The sequence below is a fragment of the Scophthalmus maximus genome, chromosome 16, assembly GCF_022379125.1.
Source record: "Scophthalmus maximus strain ysfricsl-2021 chromosome 16, ASM2237912v1, whole genome shotgun sequence".
Classification (NCBI taxonomy): domain Eukaryota; kingdom Metazoa; phylum Chordata; class Actinopteri; order Pleuronectiformes; family Scophthalmidae; genus Scophthalmus; species Scophthalmus maximus.
Window position 1 is genome coordinate 14045001 of NC_061530.1, and position 23562 is coordinate 14068562.

The following is a 23562-nucleotide window of genomic DNA, read 5'->3' on the forward strand; positions in this document are numbered from 1 at the left end:
CGAAATGGACAGAGAAGCAGTCAAGGAGGGTGAATGTGATCCGGGCCCTGTCTTTTCTAACGCTGACTGAGAGCAGCAGTCGCATGCCCATCCAGTCCTTTGGCCCATTGTGGAGATCCACAGAGTTATTGTGGCATGTCTTTTCTGAATGCTTGGCTAAAAATGCTCCTTTTTTTTTTCATAAAAAGTATCAAAAAACATATCTGTCTTTTCACACGGCCCCTTTTACAGAGCACATTCTTCAGAGAAACAAGTGAGAGTGAATGGGAATAAAATCAGCATGTTCAGTGGTTGTAAAGGCTCAGGTGGGAGGTCTTCAGGCCATAAAAATGGCCAGATTCCATCACTTCCTCCACACTAATTACCATACACTTGGAGCAAGTGCCCTCCCTCTCTTCATCCCTGGGCCCATGCTTCACTACCTCTGACACACGCACACACACACACACACACTCACACACACACACACACACACACACACGCTCACAATAACAACACAGTGAGGCACAGTTGGGAAATGGTTAACACTCCAGCCGTCCCCTGCTGCCTGTGAAAGCCCACAAAACAATGGAGACATTGTTCGGCCTGGGCTCGGCTCTAGACTCTAAGGCTGTGTATGCGTGTGTGTGTCCGTGTGCGTTTGTGTGTGCGTGTGCATGTATTTACGTGGATGTCAGTAAAGTAATTTGTGTGTGTAGGCTCTTCACGTGTGCACGTTTCTGCCCCAGTTCCCAGAATGGTAGATTCAGCAAAAAAAAATTGACTTAATTTGAAAATGCTTTTAGATTTTATTATTTATGTGAAATTGGGGGGAAAAGTTTGATAAATAAGATGAGATGGTTTAATACCTTTCAGCCAAATGATGTCATGTCATTACCAACATAAGCCAGGACTTAGTCACACTTAAATCACAAAACAATCTGGAGCGGCAGGTTATGTGGCGTTACTGGGTCAATGCAACAATCGCAAGTCTGAATTATGGTCAAAAACACACACAACACTTCCCAAATCCGTCCACCGCTGCTGCCAAAGTATCCACAAATGCTCCTCAGGTCTCAAAAATTAAAAGTTAACTAAGTAAGAACTGGTTATGATCTTTCCCCTCAGGAGCTGTGTGAGGCGCAAGAACGTTTGTCGGAGTCCGTCCCTCAAAAAGACATACATCAATAGGTGGATAAATATTGAATAACTTTCAGCCAATGGCGTAAAAGTTCAGCGGCGGCAGGTTTCGAGGCTGCCTGCGGGGTGGTCAGAAACTTCAAAAAGGTCCAGCGCGGCCCCCTTTGAGGGCATGGTAAACATTGGGCATACCGCATGCCCTCAGAAAGAGCGGCCCGCGCCAGGTCACTTCCTCTTTTCCCGGGCCGATCCTCCGGTACCTCCACCTCCACTGAGCACTCCAGCCAAACCGTCTGTCTGCCTCTTCCTCTCTGTCCATTCTCTCTTCCTCAGCCACAACTTTCTAACAGGCCTTATGTGCAGACATCTGTATCGCTCCCTCTACAATCTCACTGCCGTTCTATTGTTGTTTCAACTGCGTCAGGGTCACACTCGGGCCCCAGATCGCCGTTATCGAGCGGGCCAAATCGACGGCTTCTTATCACTGCCAATGCAGCCGGCCTGCACACCGGGCAGCGAGAGGTCAAGGTGCCTGAGTGTTTTTTGGCGCATTTGTAAACTATAAGAAACCACCGTTTACAGCCCAATTTATTGATAAGGGATCACGTACTGGAACACGCAGGCCTACATCTTGTGGTAAAAAAAGGAAAGAAAAAAAGAAAAAAAAAAGCTCAACTGATGGAGTGACACCACCAGGAGTCCGTGTGGGGTTATCATTGGCATTCACAACGCCGTCCAGAGTAATCCGTCTTTTCTATATGTACGACAGCCAGTATGATGCAAACCGGGGAAACATTCAATCACACTTCCTTCTCAGTCAGAGGTGGATGCTGGAGCAGGATGGAAGGAGCGCCAACAATAAAAGCTGCATTTCACATTCAATTTCATCACTTGCGCTAACAGCGAGTTGTGTGCCGATGCAGTGATGCTGCAATGCCTCTGATCTTACCGGCCTGTGTACTCTTATCAAACGGAACACACTAGGGCTGGGCAATATGACCACAAATATTACAATATATTCTCTCATATTGATCAGTGTCAGTGCTAATCACGATGTGCGTTTAGCGGAGCTCCCACCGCGCTCCCGCCTCTGCTTTCTGCCAAGAACTGAAGCCCCCGCAAAAAAGAAAGGAAGCAGAAGGTTCAGATACGGAGAAAATCCTCATCACATCCAACTGTTTTTCTTGACCTTGCAAAGACATCTTTAGGATTCGAAAGAGTCTCTTAATATCATTAGTTTCATAGGTTTTGCTAAAATTGCCTCATCGTCTGTGGTCAGGAACCTGAAATCCCGATCATGATCGCATCTGTCATTCCTTGACCCATCTGTGCGCGCACTTAAAGGATTGCAATTAGTTGTATTTTTAACTTAACTTCACCATATTGTATAATATGCATATTATAAACAAAAGCACACAAGCATTGGCGATTTTCTGTTAATGTTTAACCTTTGTACACAATTTAGCGTAGATTTTAACAACTGAGCTTCTGCTTCATCTCATGCTTTCCCATATGCGGGAGGATTTTCCTGGGATGGGAAAAGTTAGAGGTGACTAACGCGTACACAAAACACATAGTTAAAAAAAAAATATTTTGTAAAAAATTGCCTATGGAAGGACATTTTACAATTCTGCTCCTTAAACGCTAATCTATAATTATTCATCAGTTTTTTAAATGATCTTTTCATGTAACCCAATGGCTACAGTCACTGCGTGTTCTTGTTGTGAATGTGAATATACTTCAGCACTGTTCGAGCTTATTTTTTCCTATTTGTCTGGTTGTCCATCTTTGCTGTTTCAAGTCTGTTTTTCGCCCCATAGCCTGTTTCTGTTTTGTGTTGAGTTTCTGGTGTTGCCTGTTTGTTCCAGGCCTGTGAGGCAGTAAACTAGACTTGTTTGGATTGAGACTGTCTGTGTACACTGGGAAAAACAGATCCTTAAATTTAGAGTCCTAGAAATGACATTAAAAACTATTTTTTTATATAGTTACAAACCACTGACGACCACAAGCCATAATTAAGCAAACCAATAAAATGTATGTGTAGTAACAGAAAATAATACAAAATGTGTTCTCTAATGCTTTCTAAAAAGTTGCAGCCGTAACCATTACACTTTGCTAAAACTTCCCTTAAAAGTGAATCGTACAGCAGGGGTTTAGGTGGATGTGAGTATTTACAGCCGCATGACTCATAGCAGGATAAAACCTCAAGTATTTACCTGCAGCATTTGCTTCCTACAACCAGTTTAATGGCTTCATAGGAGCTGGGACTCTTTCAGCGTCTCCTAAAATAACAGAGTAAGAAGAGGCCCCTGAACTCTCAGGTTTAAAAATAACACCAGCATCACAGGGGAAGATAAGGAGGGCTTTAGCTGGGCCTGTTTTGTTCAGAATAACTCTTGTCATCGCGAGCTCTTTGTCTTAAACGCAACTTTTGACAAGGTTTCTGTTTTGAATAAACAACCTTGTCGACTCCAGCTATTTTTAAAATGTGCTTAAATGAAATGGACGAAACCGTGAGGAGGTCTGGCTCGCCAACTTTTGAGTAACTGCTCAAGGTGTATCGGTGTATATTTTTTTGCAGACCATAAAAGTAAGTGAGCTGATCATAAGTCAAATGTGACTCATGGGTATGCCGTTTCTTGAGGGTGTAGTTTGTGCGATAAAAGTCGCCACGGCCGTCTGTGCGAGCTCCAGAGCCATGATGACAATAAACTGACGACACGAGCAAGGTACAGCTGTGTATTATTAGCTCCAGCGCTGCACTTTCACCACGGGAGATACCGTATTCCTGAGCATGCACACCCGGAAGGCCTCTCCATCTAAAAACCGCTATGCGTTCCTTCAAATTTTCAATTTCAGAACAGCATGTAGAAGATGCACGACTCCAAAACAAAAAAAAAACCCAACTGTGCCAATAATGTCCGAGGGCATTCATGGTCACCTCATTAATTCTGCTCAGTCCCCACTCTCATTGATTTTCCTGGCTCGCTAATCCCATGACCACATACGTACACCTCCCTATGTTCAACCTCTTCGCTGACCTCCTGAAAACTTTATGCCTGCGGCTAACTGCTAAGTTCATATTCAAGTGTTCATTCTAGAGCTGCTAGCCCTCTTAGATATTGACATGCCTGGGGCGGATGCTCCGTTACGTGCATGTGCTGCATATGCCCCTATGGCTGTCCAGCCAGCTCTCCTGCCAAAGTACTCCTCCAAGTCCAAGGACAGGGTAATCAATGCTGAAGGAACACCCACACTTTCCTCAAAGACAATACAGTAGCATTGCAACATTAGCTCATTCTCATGAAGAAGTTGCGAAAAAATTAGGCCAGGTTTTTTAGGCCCAGCGCAGTACAAGTCTGAGCTGGGAGTTCGCACTTTCGCTTGGATTACAGGCAGCGTGGCCTTCCGAAGAACAACCGCCACACCTGCCACAATGCCATTTGCCTCCTGATCACTCACTAACAGACAAGAGCTCGACTTCCTGCGATCCACAACACTTAAGAGGTTTTCATAGAACTCACTGGGCTTGTTAGTGACTGTGATTTAAGGGTGAATGCAAACAAATGCGCATTTTTCCAATTAAAACTCTTAAAAACTTAAAAATCCATTCATGGGGAAAAGGGAGAGGGCTTGAACCTGGAAAGTTTTCAGAGTGGATGAGGGAAGTAGAGCAGGGTGTGTTTTGTTTTTCTTCTGTCACGAATAAGGGAAGAAGAGCTTGTAAAAGAGGAAAAGTACCGAGCGGAGTGTTACTTACAACGATGTGTGCCGGTGATGGGGACCTGGCATCTTTAAGTGCTTGTCTACTTTGAAGACCTCCTTGTTGAACATCTAGCAGGGGCCATTTCATCTGTAGGTACTGAATGGCAGAAAGGAAACAGAATGGAAAGAAAGAAACAAAACATGTTAACAATGCAGAAAGCAAAAAGCAAAAGAACAAATCAAAAGTAAGACAAAAAGGGAGACGACATTTCTTGACGGGTGTATGGGTGTGGAGACATCAAAAACATGGAAAAGCAAATAAAGATCTCAAGGCAGATGGTGGATGGGGTGAAGATAGCCTCAAGCATGCGAGTCCAGCAGTGCACACACGATGTGTAAATTACACTTTTCAAACTATTCCAGATATATACAACACTAAACTTTTAGAAAGGAAAAACTCTTTTTTTTTTTCCTGAAGTTGCTGAGGAGTGGCGTTGGATTTCATTAGGTCACTAATTCAGAGCTGAGTGAGGGCAGAGACTGGGGGTAGTACTGTATAAGAGCTTACTGCTTTCAGATGACCTAATGTCATAAATATGACTGTTGTCACGGTTTTATTGGAACTCATAAAGAGGTTAAAGCGTGGCGTCTCACCACGCTTCTCTGAGGCTAAACCTCCTGACTGCCCCATAAATGATTGACTTGACCTCTATGAGAAGTCTCTCTTTTTTTTACTTTTTTTTTTTTTTAGCCCTCTCCCTCTCTTTCTCTCTGCCTCTCGCTCGCTCGCACACATAAGCACAGGAAAAATAGATAAGCAGAAACAAGGGTCATGAGAAACATCTGTCTGTTATAAACTGGGTGGAGTCCTTTTAATCGGATGACGTGGTGTGTTGACTGTTCGACCAAAAAAAGCTCCACTTTGGACCTTCTCAAATGAGCAGGAAACGCTCTTGGCTTTTCTTCTTCATGTGTTCGATCATAATAAAACACGAAAACTAGTTTAGCGAAAGTTTGCATACATTCAAATGAATAGACAAAATTCCCTGTGGATTTGAGCCATTGACCGCCTTGTGTTGACCTTGATGCAGTATGTGGGCCAGACTGCTTATCAATGTCACAGCCACCTAGTTTGAGGGCAACAAGGTCACAGCAGCTGTTTCGAACTACGAGGCCTTTGAATTTGGCTTTGGTACTAAGAGGTGGAGCATCTAAAAAAAAAGTGAAAAGGACAAACTTATGTGGAACTCAATGTCCGGGGCAACGGCTGAAATATCAAGTATCAGCCTCGGTGTAAGATGATGGCAGTTCCTTGGATTTGCATACAAGGTACCAGTGAAAAACTAATTTGACAATGGGTTTAATTCTTAAAAATGTAGAGAATGAAATGCTTTTATTGACAGACTCTTATAAGAGTTTCACAATGAAATCCTAATTTTGACAGTAAAATTGTCTCAAGATTTTCAAAAGAACAAGAACAGAGACCGGAACAATCATTGGTGCTGGCCAACTTATACAAATAGACGCTAACAGAACTTTTAACCTCGTTTCCATTGATATTTCAAAAGCAAATGCAGTGTTATTTAAAATGGGAAACACGAAGCTTCAACAACATCAAGAAATATTTTAATATTATTCATTTTTAAAACAGCCTTCCTGCTTGGAGTTCTGTTGTTTCACTTCAAGATCCTGTCTGTATCATCGCAAACTGTGTCATTTGACACAAGACCTCAGATATTCATGCAATCCCGTAACATTCCTCACCAAAATTATTGGCCCAGAGCTAAGGATCACACTTTGGCACTTGGTGACAAAATTGTTTTACTGTGCTAGAAAATTATAACCACTCAGTGAAACCATGGTCCAGTCCTCAAGAATCTATGAAATGCAGAAGGAACTAAGCTATGGCTCACTAGTAGCAGTTCGGCTCCGGTGTGGACATGCAGGTACAATAATTCAATTTCTTTGTGTTGCCATCCAGCAAGAGTGACCGACTTGTATGCGTGTGTGTGTGTGTGTCAGTGGTGGTCACAGAGTGAGTGTGTCGCGACCCTTCCCGGAGACTGTGTCTAAATCAGTGGTAATTAGCGAAGAGTTCACTGTGGGGTGCCTGCCAGTGGTAGACGCTGGAGGGAGTTATTGACTCCTTGTCCTCAGTTACGGCCCCTGGAAGGAAAGAAACTGCTTGCTGCCTGGTCTTTCTCCACCAATACCACACATTTATGACCCCAAGACGGCTTTAACTGCAAAGAAAGAAAAAAAAAAAAACTGGGTTTGTTTATGCTTGTTTGTATGTCCTGAGAGTGGAAAAAGGAAAGGTTGTAAAGACTCCAGAGTTGAGGTCTTGTGGGTTTTTATGGACCCCCCACACTGGGTATTAATTGCCATGAAGGGGAGAGAGGAGGGGGATGAGGGGGGGACGGTGTTGTAACAGTAAAATAGAGGAGGACGAGAGTGACGCTGCTGCTGCTGTCATCTATGAGCTAGTAATTCAAGACGGTGTCTATTGGTACCAGTAAGGCAAAAAGACAGGGCAGTGCTGGAGAGAGAGGGGGGATGGGGGGGGGGGGGGGGGGGGGGGGTTCATGAATGTAGTCCATGGGAAAGTCCTGCCATTGCATGTGCGCACATGCTCGCACATGCAAATATTCAAACACAGCTGCAGCCGGCAGAAGGGTCCAGAGGACATTCTGAGGAGGTGGGTGAGGAGCGTGAAGGTGACACCCCTGAGTGTGGCAACAGGGTAGAGAGACTTTAAAAAGTCTGCGGAGAGAGGGAGGGTGCCGGAGCGCATGCCCTGACAAGTGGCTCCTCTTCAGCGCTGCTATTGCAAATGTTCTCACACACTAATCTCTCCTGCAGGTTTTACAAGCATGCCAAGGAAAACGGAGCCCTGGCAAGCGCTGGGCTTTCCGACCACCCCCTCTTTGGCCTCCTTCCTCTCTCTCTCTCTCTCTCGCTCTACCTCCGCCCGCCCGTCTGCCCTGCTAACGGACGCACCGCCTGGGCTTGAGTGGGCCCGTGGCCTCTGACCCCTCTCTGCTGCTCCAAGCGCCTCCCTCTTCCCCACTCCGCGACCTGAAAACTCTCCTGCTATGAGGGGCCCCCCGGGTAACTCAAGAGCCATTCCAATGTGACAAATTGCTCCGGAGTTCCAGGATAACTCTCTCTTTCCCCTCTGTAACTCTTCCTGCCCCCCGTCCCCCACACACAAACACTAACCAGCCCCCCCCCCCGCCCCTTGACAGTCCCACCCTGGGAGAGCCACCCAGTGGTTGTGCGCCAGCTCCGGCTTGTGCAGCAGACGGCTTCTCCTTCTCCTCACCCCCACCCACCCCCACCCCCTCTCCGTTCTCTTCCCCAACCCTGCGCCCCTCCTCGCCTGGCCAGTCCCACAATGGGAGCTGAATGACTCAATTGTCTCTGATGAAGTGAAAGACAAGGGAGTCCTCCAAATCCTTACAGAGGGATGAACTCACTCTCGATGTCCTGATTTCCCCGTTCACTACTGCTTTCCCAAGCATAAGGAGGGGGTCGGTCGTGGGGGGTGGAGTTGTTTACAAAGCTACGGCAAATACTTATTTCCATTATTGATTATTTTGTCTGTTTCAATTAAGCATTTAGTCTGCAAAAAATGGTCCGCAAATGAACTGAAGTCCCAAAGTGATGCCATTAAATTGTTTGCAGTTCAATACCCAGGTATGCTATACCCTTACACTTTTTCATTTTGGCATATTGAATTGAAATATCATATTTTAAAGGATTGATTGTTTGATCAATTGATCTCCTACCTATTTTGCTTCTATACTATTTTTAAGCAGGTACTTTTTTCAGCACCATTTTGCTTGGTGGACCACTCACCCACACATGAGTGACTCCTGCTTCACCAGGGTTTGGCATGTTGTGAGCTACAGTGTTAACCCAGATTCAGACTGACTGTCATCGCAGTGAAAACAAGATGGGGGCACCGGTCCCGGTGTCACCGCTCGTGGCAGAGGGGAAGCAGGCTGAAGACAAATGGAAGGGCATCCCGAGCACTCACACATCATCATCCTCACCTCACATGTCCACACACCAGCTTCCACCACTGCTGTTACGAATTCAACAAGCTGCAGCAGAAGCAATTTGGCCTAAAACACTACTTCCTGGTGCTGGCGCTGGACTCTGATCCTCCAAAAAATAAAACATTCTTTTTTCTCTCCACATCCTATCAAACATTAACCAAACGTCAATATGTGCCATTGACGGAAAAAACTGTGAGAAGTCTTTCTCATACATTTTTTAGGGGGAATGACACACACGGAAAGTGCAGAGTTGTTCTGCCTGTTTTCTGGTCAACAACCGGGTCCTTTCTGTCAAGCCCCACATCTGATGTAGTTATCACATGCGGCCTGGCGGCTGGAACAGCAGCCACCACACAGCTTGTTCATTTTGTTTTGGACTAAGAGCAGAGGGCTTCGGACAATCAAACAAACAGAGCTCCGTATGTGCCAATGTGGCTCCCAAACACTGGTCCACTTTCCGGCAAGGGACCAGGGACCACAGATGAAGAGGGCCACTGGGGCTCCATCAATCATCCCAGCCATGTGAGCGATGTCGGTAAGGAGCGGAGACAGACAGCAGCTTGGGTTTAGAGTCGGCATATGGATGCTAGGGTCCAGCAGATCTTCAGCCCATCTGTGGCCTTGTCACATCACAAACATGACATAGCTTTACTTGTACATTATAGTCAGTGTGCAGATAACCCATGTACTGAACACTCACAGTGACCCCCCTCCCCCAACATACTGTACATGTACTTACATATGCACACCTGAACAACAACGCTCGCCCATACAGTATATGTACATCCTGTGGTCGACAAGCCCGGCAGCTCCTCTGGGAGAGTGTTCAGAGATGGGATTGACAGCTTGCAGATTAAACCAATCAGACTGCTACTATAAAGAGCTTTATTTAAGTCTGAAATGATCAAGGCTAGTAAGAGGAGTCCATTCAAAGCTCCACAAGTAAACTGCGCAGAGCTTAAAAGATTAGTACATCCAGTTTGACTACAATTTTATCCCTTTAAAAAACGAGAGCTGAGCATATTGTCTTGATCTGTTGCGGATATTTCCGGCAGTCTTTGTCCTCACTCACAGGTGCAAGGGAAGAAGTCAACACGTGGTAATAGCAGCGCGTAATCTGTTAAGGAGGGGACGGTCATTTTCTGTAATTGAGGGAGGGGGAAGCTTAATGCAACACAGACCCTTTGAAATCCACTTGGTTAAAAAAACCCATAGTAATAAAAACCACCAGCCTTGTCAGACATTGTTGTGTCTGCTTCGGAGTTCAGTGTAAACAAATGGATTTGTGTTTTTTACTGGAGAGTGATTGGAAGTAGCGAAATAATTTCTTGACGAAACTAGGAGGAAGTTAGCAGACACAAGAGGGTCCATCATGGCGGCTTTGATTCTACTAATGCACATTTTATGAGTAAATATAAAAAAATAAAAAAAAGTTAAAAAAACACCCCACCTGCTCTGATAGCCAGAGGCATTTTGCAACCGAGAAAATAAAAGTGGAATGTGGGAAGGCCTGGGGTTTGTGTGCCCTGGGGCAGGAGAGGGTCCGCTGGGCCCATATTTACTCCAAAGCCAGAACACCTTGGGGGTTCCACTGGCCCTGACAGCACAGAGGCAGCCGACCTGATCCAAAACCTCCCCTCCTCACCTCCTACCCTTACCCCGTTTGCCAACAATCTCCACCTCCACCTCAAACTCCCCTTATCTTTCTTTCTTGCTGAAAAACTCAACCTGACACTCTCATATAAGCCTTTTTTTTTTTCCACATGGAGAGTAACCACGTGACCACTTCATCCTCTCCACCAAACTCCGACTTTGGCCTGTAGAACCAGGCTTATGAAATACTAATGTTCAAAATAGATCATTGGATTTCTTTTAAAAGGAGGAATTGCTTGGTGTTCGGTGTTGAATTTCCATGAGCACTTGACTTTTATCTGGCCTGTTCTGGAAGTTAGTTCAGCTCATTTAAACACCGGTTCATGAGTGCGGCTCCGCTCTGACACTGTTTGCTTAGCAGGTGTGGACAAATGTGCAGTTCAAACAACAGCTGATTGACCGGAAAGTTTTGGAGCGCTGGCGCAAGACGTAGCAGACCCAAATTTTTCTGCTACAGTAACAGGCACAAAATTGCCCACCAGTCCAAAGTTGCACAAAAACACAGCCCACCGCCTATAATTAAAGTGATTGGATGATTACAGACTAAGGCAAAGATTACACCTGAATGCACATACGAGGCCGTGTTCTCAGAGGACGTCTGCGGGCGACATGATTGCAGTCAAAAACACAGCAGCTTCTAAACAAGGCTCAGAAAGTAAACACCATTCAATTTTTGACTTTGGCACCCCCGCCCCTTACCCACTGTCCTTCTCCCCGTGTGTCATTAAGAGTATCTCTTGGCTGCTCTATAAATAGTGGCAGGGAGGGTGAAGGCCAGCAGGGGCTGGCTAGTCTTCCATCAGCCTCGCTAATGAACAGGCGCTCTGGCACCTTTAGCATCAAGCTCTGCTGCAGAATGCCTCTGCTTTAAGGTATTTCTGCTGCTTCGCAGAAGAGCTGCAGCGGCTGCTCTTCCGCGTGAGTGACTACTCCCCTTTTCTTTATCTTCCTCTACTCAGACGCAAATATAATTTGGGCTTTCGTTGACTTCCGTAATCACAGTCATGAGTAGGTTAAATGTCATGCAGCCGGAAGATGGGATTGTTGCAATGCAAATGTCTAAATCTTGACCAAGGCGTCTTGGATACTCCCATTAGGGTTGCAATTACAATGAATTTAATACATCAACAAAGTGGGATTACTCGTCAATACTCTGTAGTGTGGTTACTTCTCATGTTTTAATACTGCGTCATGCCACAAACGCGTAAACTAGAATAACGGCCTTGTGGTTGTATGCTTCTGCCAACCAGTGGTGACCTTGACTTTTAACATGTGACCACCACAATCTAATCAGTTCATCTTCGAGTCCAAGGGAACGTTTGTGTCAAACTTGAACAAACCCTCTTCGGAGCAATTTTAAGCCAGTCAAGAGGTCAAAAAGCGTGACCACCGAAATCTTCATCATTGGTTCATCTTTGAGTCCAAGTGAACAGTTTGCCAGATTCCATGAAATTGCTTCTCAGCGATCCTGAGATATCGCATTCGTAAGAGAGGTACGGACCGCCAACCCCAAAATATAGATCATAGATCTGAGTTAGTTTACAAATGAGAGCAGTATAAGGTAAATCTCTTCATTGGCATTTCTATGTTGCCACAACTTCATGCTTGCATAATGGTACTCCTGCAGATGCACATTTTGAGTCATTCAGGCGAGAGGATATCTAGATGTGCTGAGTCAAAGGTAACTGGATTGACTGGTTTTTGCATTGAGGATCTTTTGCCACTTACCAGTTAAATGAAGGGTGAAATATCTTCCAGGTTAAAACAGCTCACCCAATTGCCTTTGACATGGTGTTTCTAGATACTCTATAATCCTGTTGAGTATGAAACGTCATCTTGTGACGCATCTTACTTTAGTCTGTGTATTTACAGAAACTGTTATTTGAGTGCATTCTGATGTTCTGTACATCACTTGTGGTAATAAGTAGGGGAACCACACCTCGGCGGAAGTACGCTGCTGGATTGACAGGGCAAAGATCAGGTCCTGGTCTTCCCTGGCTAGAGTCTCGTACACACTGACCTACTTAGAGGCTACATGCAGGTGAACTGGCACGTCTGCGGGCCTAGGTGTGTCCGAGCCCCTTATGCAAGGCCAGACCAGGGGCTGGGAGGAGAAGAGGTTGGGCAACTCATATGCTCACAACGCACTTACCTTTGCTTACAGGAAGCAGGGTTAGGGGGCGCGGAGAGCAGAGTAAAAAAAGGTGAACAGCAGATGAGCTCCGCTGAGGGAGAAAAGTAGGCTGATTGCAGCGCCCACGTTCTGCTGGAGAATGCTGTATTTGGTATTGTGCTGGAGGAGAGCTGAACGCTGCCCTTGATGTTGGGTGTCTGGTTTTGTTCTGCGAGAGTTCACTATGAATTAGTTAAACGGTAGACTGGATATAAGGAAGCGATGAAACATGCCTCTGAGGGAGCGAATGTGTACACTCTCAGGCTTCACAGAGACTTCCGATATTCTGAAATCACTACACGCTATCACACGATTCCACCTACGCATTTCATCAATCAGAAAGCAACAGGCAATTAATCCTCACAAAAGCATCATATGAAGCCAGCAAACATTCAGTCTGTTTGGTTTCCCTTCCTTCGCACTTGCACACACACCTTGAAGCAGTCCAACCTCCATATTCATGAGGCCTAGTCCCTCAGCAAACCTAAAGCCCAGAATTTGAAGGGTTTCAACACAAATCTCAAATACAGTTTCAGGTTATGGATTTATTACCCATCCAACTATTCTATTACTTCAACTTTAAGCAATCTATATTAGGTTCAGTTAGCTCTAACCTAACCTGTTATTGCTCTTACGAATACAGTATTCACCGAAAGGATATTGTGTGCATGGAGGAAGGAAAAGAAAAAAATCCCACACAAGCAATTACATGCACACTCACACAGCAGGGTACTGCCGCTTTGCCACGGTAGCTTAATGAATAAATAAGTAATAAGGGCTTGGTTATTGGAGCTCATTAAAATGGGAGATGCTTCCATGACAATAAGACCTGAGGAAGGTCAGGGGAGGCGGCCTTGTGGTTCAGGGCCAGAGAGGGTGACAGCCCCCCCACGCCTCTCTGACCACGTTTGCCCCAGCCGCCTCCTCCCAATCGTCTGTCAGTGATGCACCCCCCAACCCACCTTCCCTGACACACAGGACCGCGTGCATCTTCATGGTTGTTCGCAAATTTAAAAAAAGTCACACACCTCTCTCATGGTTAATTACCACTTAGCTCAATCACACGGGGATGCGTCCATGAGAGACGCACCGCCACCCCCCGCCCACCCCCGAACCACAAACAGCAGCCCAGATGCCAATTATTGATGAATCTTTAATATGGTGTTTTACAAAGTCTCCATCTCATTTCCCATCCCTGAGCAGATGATTACTCTCCCAATAGGACAAGAAATAGAAATGGCAAACAGCTAATGGTATCTAACATGTCCCGCGCATGATGAGATGTGAGAACGCTTATTGTAATATCATAGCAAGATTGAAATAAAGTGGCCGGAGCAACAGTATTTGGCAAACTTTTTATTTTTTTTGTTTGCGTCTCCTGCCTTGCATCTGTGCTGGCTCTGTGTAAAACCCCCGGACAAAAATCCCACACTGCAATAACATGTCAATAATGAGCTGAGGCCATCTATTGATCAGCTTAATTTTGCATCTATTAGCTAGGGAACGGCTTGCTCCGGGGGCGAAGGAAGCCAGGCGCTAACACGCACCGACAGGCTGGATGGAGATCATTACAACTGATGTTCACACACACGCTGTGATTGACATGGAGATAAGGCAGGAGAGAGCCCGGGCTCGCACGCCTCCCCGCACACTAAACTAATGATACACCGAACGTGAAACGTGTGCTCGCTGTGTGTAGTGCAGTGTGTGCCTGCATGTGTGTGTGTGTGTGTGTGTGTGTGTGTGTGTGTGTGTGTGTGTGTGTGTGAGCGTCTATCTAGAAAGAGAGTTAGAGCAGGGGAAGAAGAAAAAAAAAGGAGAAGAAAAAGAGAAGAGAAGAAAAAGCAGGCCACACGCCTTTGCTAATTGGCACAGTCAGACAGGGAAGCTCATAAAAGACGAAAAAAGCATTTAGTGGAGCACCTCAGCCTTCTGCATCGCCTTATCAAGTCTGTATCATTTGAATACGCTCGACTACACCACAGAGAAACCTGGCTTTGACCTGAAATGGCCAGTTTCAACTGATACCGCCTCAACTTAAGAGAGTTTGCATAATAAAACTCGGTTGAAGCGCTCATTATGAAGATCATTTGTTTTCCTGAGAACAAGCGATTGCGAGCCGCATGTGCCCCGTGTCAACGCAGCGACCAAAGCAGCGAGAAGGTCTTCTCTCCCGCTCTATGAGTCGTTTCGGGTTTTTCTTCTAACGTTCAGAAGAAGTGACGTTGAAAGGATGGATGGATTATCCATGCAGAGAGAGTATAGAGAAAACAATACGGTGCGCTGCCCTCTTCCCTCAGGCCGACCCATCCACCGCTGCCGCAGCAACAGGCCTGGCTTGACATTGATGCAACCGGCTGCAACATAGGATGCTGCATGGCATCCACGCGGAGGGGACGGGGAAGGGGCCGGGCACCGGAACGGCACCTTTTACCACATCAACGAAAAAAGAAGAGACTGATTCTTTGTATACACCATCTGTACATCTGAGGGGTTTTTTTTTACGGGGAGGAGGTCTTGTTCTATGCCAGATAGGTTATATGGAGGCGAGGTCAGAGGCACGCACCCAAAAAAAAAAACCACCACCCTTGGCTGCAAACTGTGTGTTTTTGTCAGCTGAGGGATGCAGCGGAGGGATCGAGGGAGCACGAGAGGAGGGAGGGGGGGGGGGGGGGGGGGGGGGGGGGGGGGGGGGGAAGCCCTCAGCCAAGCCATCAAGTTGAACATTGAACTTCACAGTAGTAGCTGCCTTTCTATGCCTCTCCTTTTGATGTTACCTCCAAAGCAAAAGGATCAAAGGCTCGGAGTGTGGCGTGGGGAAGTCCCAAGCTCTTAGCCTGCCAGCCTGTGATATATGCAAAAGTCTACGCCAAAAGAGAGGGAGAGTGGGGCAGAGAGAGAGCGAGAGAGAGACAGAGAGAGAGAGAGAGAGAGAGAGCGAGAGGGTGCTCGAGTGGAGAGGAAGCTTGCATGGAATGTGGCTCAACGCTATGTTTTCTGTCTAATGAATGACAAGGGGATGACGCAATCGGCCACTCGGTTGCAGTGTGACGCAGAGCGGGATAAAGTGCACACGCATGAGTTTTTTTGGAGAGCGGGCGTTTTGGTAACTCCGAGAGGGCTGGGGCCTGCGAGACGGGGGACGGGATTGGGCGGAGTGAAGGGGAGCTGGCAAGTGTTTGTTGCCGCTCACAATCTTCCTCCTCACCCTCCCATCCTCAAGCAGCAACGCGGGACAGCCAGCCCCCCAACACCCCCCACCCCACTTCCACCTCGTACCAACCCCCGGCACCCCTCCAACATCAAGGGCGCGAGAGGCTGTGTCGTCTCGACATAAATATACAGTGTGCCGTTAAAGCGAGGACTACAGTAAACACAGTGCACATGAAAACCTGGTTGTGTCCCACTGGAGAGACAAACATTCACACAACAGACACACACACACACACACACACACACACTGTGGGCTCAGCTGGGCCAAAGAGAGGAGCAGAGGTGTGCTAAAATTGACAAATCTCTACGAGACAAACACAAAACACACACACGCACACACACACACACACGAGCACACACACACACACACACACCCTTTCCCCAAGGCTGTAGGATTAAGAGGTCCAGCTGGCTGACAGCAAGCCCTTCCTTCCCATGTATCCCATCGACAACCCCCCCCCCCCCCCTGCCAAACACACACACACACACACACACCTTAGAACCCCTCCCACACCTCCAACCCCAGGTCTGCCAGCCATCCAGCTCACCGGGCATGCCAGGAGGATGCACCTGAATTTGACATCAATCGGCCCTGAGCCCGTTCCTGCCCCCCACTCCACTCCACCCCACGCATATTCACACATTGTATGAAAAAACGAACAAATATTACACTACAAATAATTTGGAAGATATTCTCAGGAGCAATCTGGATGTTGGGCAGGAGAAGCTTTGGAAAGGCCACGCTGGCACCAAAACAGATAAACTTAGGCAAAGCACAGTCATTGGCACCATCAAAGTTGTTTGTCCAATCATCTCGAAGCTCCCGTCAGTGCCACTGGTTGTATTCTTCAAGACGGACAGTCCTTGAAAAGTCATGACCGTTGGAGATGGAGAGTGAGCGGGGGCAAAATGAGTAGTGGAGGAGGGAGCTGGAGATAACATATAATGAACACTCGTGTTGATGAAGAAACAGGAGAAAGTGAGAGAGAACTGGAGTAGGCCGAAGTATATAAACTCAACCAAGGTCTTTAACCCCCCTCCTCGCCTCCTCAACAGCTGCCGGGTCACTTTACGAATGTCTGGAAGAAAATACGCGGCAGGGTGTTGTTTGAGTGTTATATCATTTTGTCGCCAGGGAAGCATGTGCACTCGAATGTGCAAGAAAAGAAACCAATATTTGAGATGACTAAAAGTTAGGATTAAGTTATTGGAATCCGTTTAGCACATGCACTTCTTCATGAGGCAGACAATCACAATATAGCATGTCTTTTCCCGTCCCTGTGTGACAATTTTGTTTTACTTACAGGCTGATATCTCTGTGAGAAGCTAACAATTTGACAGCGATGTCGCCCATACCCATTCATCAGCTCCACAAACAACCCACCCTCCCGAAGCCAAAGAGCAGAGATCTAATAAGCCTAACGTCACCAGGAGGTGAAATGTGAAGCTGCTCTGTCGATTCTGAAGAACCCCCCAAAAAATGAAAAGAAGCTGTGCTATAATTTCAAGAGCAATAAAATAGCACTCGTATCGCATGAACATCCACATGGGTGCTCTCGGCCTAATGTGGGGAACAGATGGGGCATGACGATTTCGGTGCAGTTTGGGTGAAGACAAAACAAGTGTGGCAGCGGCAGGGTCTTATTTCGGTTGTGATCACAACCAGGGGATACTAAAGCCAGGCTTGGGGCTGACGTGTCCCGATGGATAACTAATGAGAACAGAGAAATATCTATTAGGCAATTCACCATGATACCAAGCGACGGGGGCAAATGGCTACCGCAGATTGGGCTGGGTGGGGTGTACAAGGAGAAAGGAAGAGGGGGAAAAAATAAAAACAGACAAGGCGACGGTGTAAGGAAAGAATAAGAATTGGGGAGAGAGAACTGGAGAAAGGAGAGAGCAAGAGATAGAAGGGAGGAAAATAAATTCACAATGATGACACGTAAGTGCAAAGAGCGATTAAGGATTTACTTTCAAAAGGACTCCCATTGATCTTTTTTGATAGACCTGCAATAAATCAAACCGGATTGACTCGCATGAGAACCAGGCCTAATCCTTTAGTCAGATCCAGAAGAACTCCAACCAAACCAGCTGTTAATTTAGGCTTTACAAGATAAAGCGGGAGAAATCCAACCTGATGTACCCTAGGGCAGAGGCTTACATCATCTCTGTAAAGCAATCAACTTATTGCCAGTTTGGAGAGGTAATCAGAGCACATACTGAGCGGGGAGAGGCAAGAGAGGGAAGGGATTTCTGGGTGGAGAGAGGGAGGTGAAAGGGAGAAAAAGAGAGTCGAGATGGCTGAAGAGGTTTGAGAGGGAACAGATGAATACGAATGTAAGGAACGACCGAAAATGAAACTTGAGTCCACTTTTAAAATCTGGTTATTTAAAAGAAGATTTCCCCCCCCCCCCCCGCATGCAGGACAGATACACACGCCTTCTGACTGAAACTGTGAAACTTAACACCGAAACAAAAAACATGTTTACACAGAGTACATTTCCAATTATCTCCGGAGGGCAAAGATGAAACGGAGAGCAGCTAGCTCACTGCAAACAGTAGCTCTCTGGACTGACAGCAGGGAGTGGAGGCAGGCTTCACGCCCGTCCCTCCTCCTCCTCCTCCACACCACCCTGTAATTTCCCTGGAGGCCGGCCCAGACCTCGTCCCCATCCCCAGTGCCCGGTGCCACCTCAGCCGGGTCCTGCCAGCCGTACTGTGGCTGCAACATAGCACCACCATAGCAATTAAAATGGTTATTTTTGCTTTGGGGGGGAACTAGAGGGATTTTTTTTTTCCAACCTCTGGGCGGAAGTATTGTAAGACACCATCCTGCCCACACTGATGTCTTTTTCAGTTGTATGTGTGTTTACTGTATGTCATCAGAATTCTACAGGGGTTTTGGTTCCTCTTCTTGAATGGGTGTGTGAGCCCACAATGGAGGTTGACAGGAGATGAAGACTGAAAACAACACACCCCACCCCCACTGACGTAAAGACTCATTAGCTCACCATCTCCCCTGTCTTTAAGACCCTGTTTACAATGCCAAACAACCAGATCAGCGCTGAAAATCCAATCACGGAGCTTTGCAGGGCTCGTCACGTCGGCCGCGCAGGAGAGCTGAGGAGAAGCAGGCCTTGTAGCCTCTGGACACTGTCCAAGGGAAACCAAACCTCAGGAGTCCAAACAAAAACCACACATAAAATCGGAGTTAAAACAGCGGCCCGCCATTCAGCCCATCGTGACCCCTCCAGCTCTCTCACACACACACACACACACACACACACACACACACACACACACACACACACACACACACACACACACACACACACACACACACACACACACACACACACACACACACACACACACACACACACACACACACACACACACACACACACACACACACACACACACACACACACACACACACACACACACACACACACACATTTGTACTCTCATTGGCCCCGGTGTCTCTATCCTCTCCTGGTTACACTGTATGCACACAGGGATCACTCAGATTTCAGCTGGGCTCCCCTCTCATCGCCAAATTGACTGAGGCTTGGTGACTTGGGCTTTGACTCGGGCTCGTTGGTGTGTACACAAACACACACTACACATCCATGTAAAGGAGACTGCCACTTAAGCTCGACTCACATCAGCCTGTGCTATCTTTAGTAGCTGGGCAAAACTGTTGAAACCGCACAACAACTCTCCCCCTTTCCAGCCAACCTCCCCCGACTTCAAATAAGACGGCCTGGCTCTTTAGCGGTGGCTGTCCAACTGGCACCTCCCCTCAACGGCCGCAAGGTCATATGTTTAATTACGCAGAATGTAGTAATCTCACCAGACAGATGGCAAGCAGGCCGCTTCTCAATTACTTTATGCCCAATTGAATCATTACTGATGTTATTCGCTAAATTATGCCGCACAGAAAAAAACAACAACACCACAAACACAGGATTTGTGCTACAAGTGTGTGTGTGTGTGTGTGTGTGTCTGTGTGTAAGTTGGGATTGGGGTTACAGGGTCGTGGCAGTGTTAGGACAGAGGCAGATGTGCCCTCTTGCCAAGCAACTGTGACAGAGATCAAAAAGGCGTGAAGAATACAAGCGCATGACTGTGTTAGCTTTTGGGAATAAAAATAATTGAAAATGTTTTATCCCACAGTGATCAGTGCCAGAAAAAACGGGCCCTTATTTTTCTCAAAACCAAAAATGGTACAGAACATTGGCCTATGTGGAAACAGTCGGCTCCCGGCAGCCCAGTTGAGGAAACCGCATGACAAGGCCAATTTAAAACGTGAAGAAAGTGTCTGTCTCTTAAAAGTGAGCCAAGGAAGGAGAAAAAAAGTTATTTTTCTTTTTAGGACAACCAGTTTGTCATTTGGGAGCATCCCAATGGGCTCAAACTCTCTCCTGAAAAACCCTGAACGTCAATTGTGAGCGGTCTCATCTCAGCAGCCATCCCCCGTTGATGCCTCCCTCATCATCTCTCAGCTCCCCCTGCCAATGGCTTCTGTGAACAATTAGAAGTCAACTTTCCCAGAGTCTCAGACCACAGCATCTCAATCTCTGGCCGGGAAGCTCCAACAGTCGAGCTCACCAGCCAAGGAACAAGATTCTCTTCAAGTTCAGGCCTGAGCTTTGCTACTTATTCACCATTGGCTGTTAGGTGAGGCCTCTCCTCCCTCAGCCTGCCTATGATTTAACACGACCACAGAGCTAAATAACAGCAAACCAAATGTGCTGACTGGCCTCATTAATGTCAAATGATTTGAGTGAGATCACTTCTAAATGTGCAAGTCCTAACAATAACTCAATTACCATAATTTGGATCTCGGACATGCCCCAAAAAAATAATGTTTCAGCCTGCACGACTTGACATATTAAATGTCATTTAAACTAGAACTTTGTCTAGTCCCAGCAGTAGCCAATGTTTACTCCTGAATTCACCAAAGCATAAGAGGAAGAATATTAACACGTTGGTTCAATGGCTTCATTAACTTTACAACCAAGCCACGGAGAATGAAACTACACATAATGGTCGTGAAAAACATTTGTCCCGCTGGTTACCATAATAAGACTGGCAGCTCACCACTAACTGGGAACAGTTGTGTTGGGAGGCACATCTACTGATGTAAAATGATCTGTGGGAGCATATAGAAACCTTCCATTTATTTTTTTTTCCTGAGTCAGGGTGAGGAATTTTACTGGCCTATAGACGGCAGCCAGCAGTTGTTCTCCCATGAGGGTGGGCAAGCATCTGGGAAGAAGTGAACGGGCGGATCAGAAGATGACGACAAGATCTACATATTTACAGCACATGATTTTCAGAATTCAGGACTCAAAAGTGATCCTAGAGGCGAGTGTAGAAAATGAGAAGAAAGGGTCCGTGGAACTTCCCCCGGAGGCTCAGAGGACTTACAGTAATGGCTCCCAGGCACAGCTACAACCCCACCATCCTGAGAGGACGGGGGAGGTTTCCTGTTCATCTTTCCAGTTGTGCCATTACTCGGCTTGTTATGGAAGCTGCTTAATACCGCAAAGTTCACAGTACTGTAAGAAGTTTGAGGCATAAAGACATTAGTCGAGGCGGTCCGAAGGGGGATTTTCACACGATGATTCAGTTACAAGGCAATCTGCATTCCTAATACTGTTCTGGGTAAATGAACTTCTGAATTCGAATGAAACTGCAACAGGGCATAAATGAATGTGATGATCACACTCTGAGGGCAAAAACACAGAATCCAACCATGACTGAATCAAATCTCTAGAAAACATTTCATTGCTTTGCCATTTTATAACTAGGCAACAGTGAACACCCCAGTGAACTCGTGGTTAATGGTGTTCACTCGTACATGAGAGATCTCACGTCTGCAATGATGCAATCCTAGTATGTTTGCATATCTGTTGCCCATCTCTCTGCAGCCACTGCCAATTGCAGGCAGTTTGGTGGGTCAAGCGCAATTCCAGCTCTGTCTAAATGCAGGTAAAAACCTAATTCCATGTTCACTCTTAGCTTTTCATCACTCTTACACATAAGCAAAAGTGCGTCATAAAAGTTCCTTTCAGAGCACAACATTATCTAACCCCAGAGAAGAGCAAAGACAAGGGCACAGAATGTTTGGTATTCCCAGTGGCTGCAGAAGGAGCATGCACAGGCGCACGTGGCATGTTTGCACCTTATGCTGCAGAGGCCTGCCCATTTGCCCACAAGCAGGGAATTCTAGCTGATGCCGTCTCCCAAAGGCCCCACACTTGACTTTACCGTGGGCCTCGCACTCTTCCCCCCAGCTGCTGTGCGGCAGGAATGGGCGGCAGAGCTGGCACCTGTCTTTGACAGGCCCCGGCATTCACACCGACTCTGGTTTCCTGAGGGCGGCTGCCTGGCAGACAGGTGACAAATGCTAACATTCACCGTCTCCAGCACAGGCGGCAAACAAGTGTGCACACTGGAAATCCAAATCTACAGAGCCGAGAGGCACTTAAGTATGATCCCAACCACTTATAAAGAATCGGCATCATAGTGAGCGAGGTCTTTGCCACTCATGTCTCTCCGTCTGATAGCAAAACCTGCCCTGATTCAGGCTGTGGCTTGGGGCTGTAAACCAAAGCTTCCCTCAACGCCTCTCACCAGCCCGGCTATGCTCCAACCGCTGTTTTTGCATAGCGCTCAGCTTGTGTAACCGCTGAGTGGTTTTGCTCCAGCGACACAATGGCTGTGTAACAGACTAAACAGAGTGAAGCCACCTAATGTTCAGTGCCTCTCAACGGTTGATAAACACAAATCTGTTCCACGCAGGGTGAGAAAAACGCATCTGAAAATAACGTGAAGCACCGAGCAGCCTGAGGAGCTTTCAAGAAAACAAAATTAAAGTGATTTCATTCCTCAGGTGAGTCAGCCACTGTGCTGACAGCCTCGCCTACCAACAGTAAACCGCTGGCATCGACAACTTTACAACTCAATTTGAAACTGTCCTGATTTGAGGCCATCAGAGTCAAACGCCATAAACATTAACACAAACCCTAAAACAACATTTCATTTGATGGTTGGTTTTTTATTCAGCTTGCACTTCTATATTTCACTCAATTCTAATTACACGGAAATTAAAATGTTTGTTAAGACACTTTTTGACAGATTGACACGAGAACCCGTGTCAATGTTATGTTATGGGTCTGCACTTGTGTGACATTTAATTACTATGACTGGTCACAGCGTGGCCACAACTGCTGCTTAAAAAGGACAGTCGTTTAACTCACAGGATACGGGGGGGCCGACAGGACCGGATTGAGCTCGCAGTATGGCAAAGCATGCTGGTACTCTGCCGCCGAGCGGACCACATCCGCGTTTTTCCCCACCTCACTTGCAAAGCATTCCCGCCTCCCTCCCACTCAGTGCGTCTTTTTTGTCATTTCCATGTCCAGGCTCCATTTGTTTTGTCCACTGAGACAGCAAAGGAGGGAGGAGTGACCAAAAAGTAAGCGACTAGGAACTCAAAGAGACTGATCTTCACATGTCGCCATCACAACTCTCTCCAAAAACAATACACACCCACATCCACCCAACCCATTGAACCAACACACACACTCGCCTCCCCCTCGCCTGACTAATGTGCCCTGA

General features: G+C 46.7%; 1 protein-coding gene across 34 annotated transcripts in view; it reads right to left on the bottom strand.

Moving 5' to 3' along the window:
• Positions 1-23562, bottom strand: part of tcf7l2 (transcription factor 7 like 2) — an 89945-nt gene that overhangs the window by 54189 nt on the left and 12194 nt on the right. For 30 of the 34 annotated variants that reach the window (XM_035613235.2, XM_035613236.2, XM_035613233.2 and 27 more), the window contains exon 4: positions 4880-4981. The exons of the other annotated variants lie outside the window; for them this stretch is intronic. In XM_035613235.2, coding sequence (XP_035469128.1) covers positions 4880-4981 — 102 coding nt within the window. The remainder of the gene's footprint in view (positions 1-4879; positions 4982-23562) is intronic. 34 annotated transcript variants of the gene reach the window in all.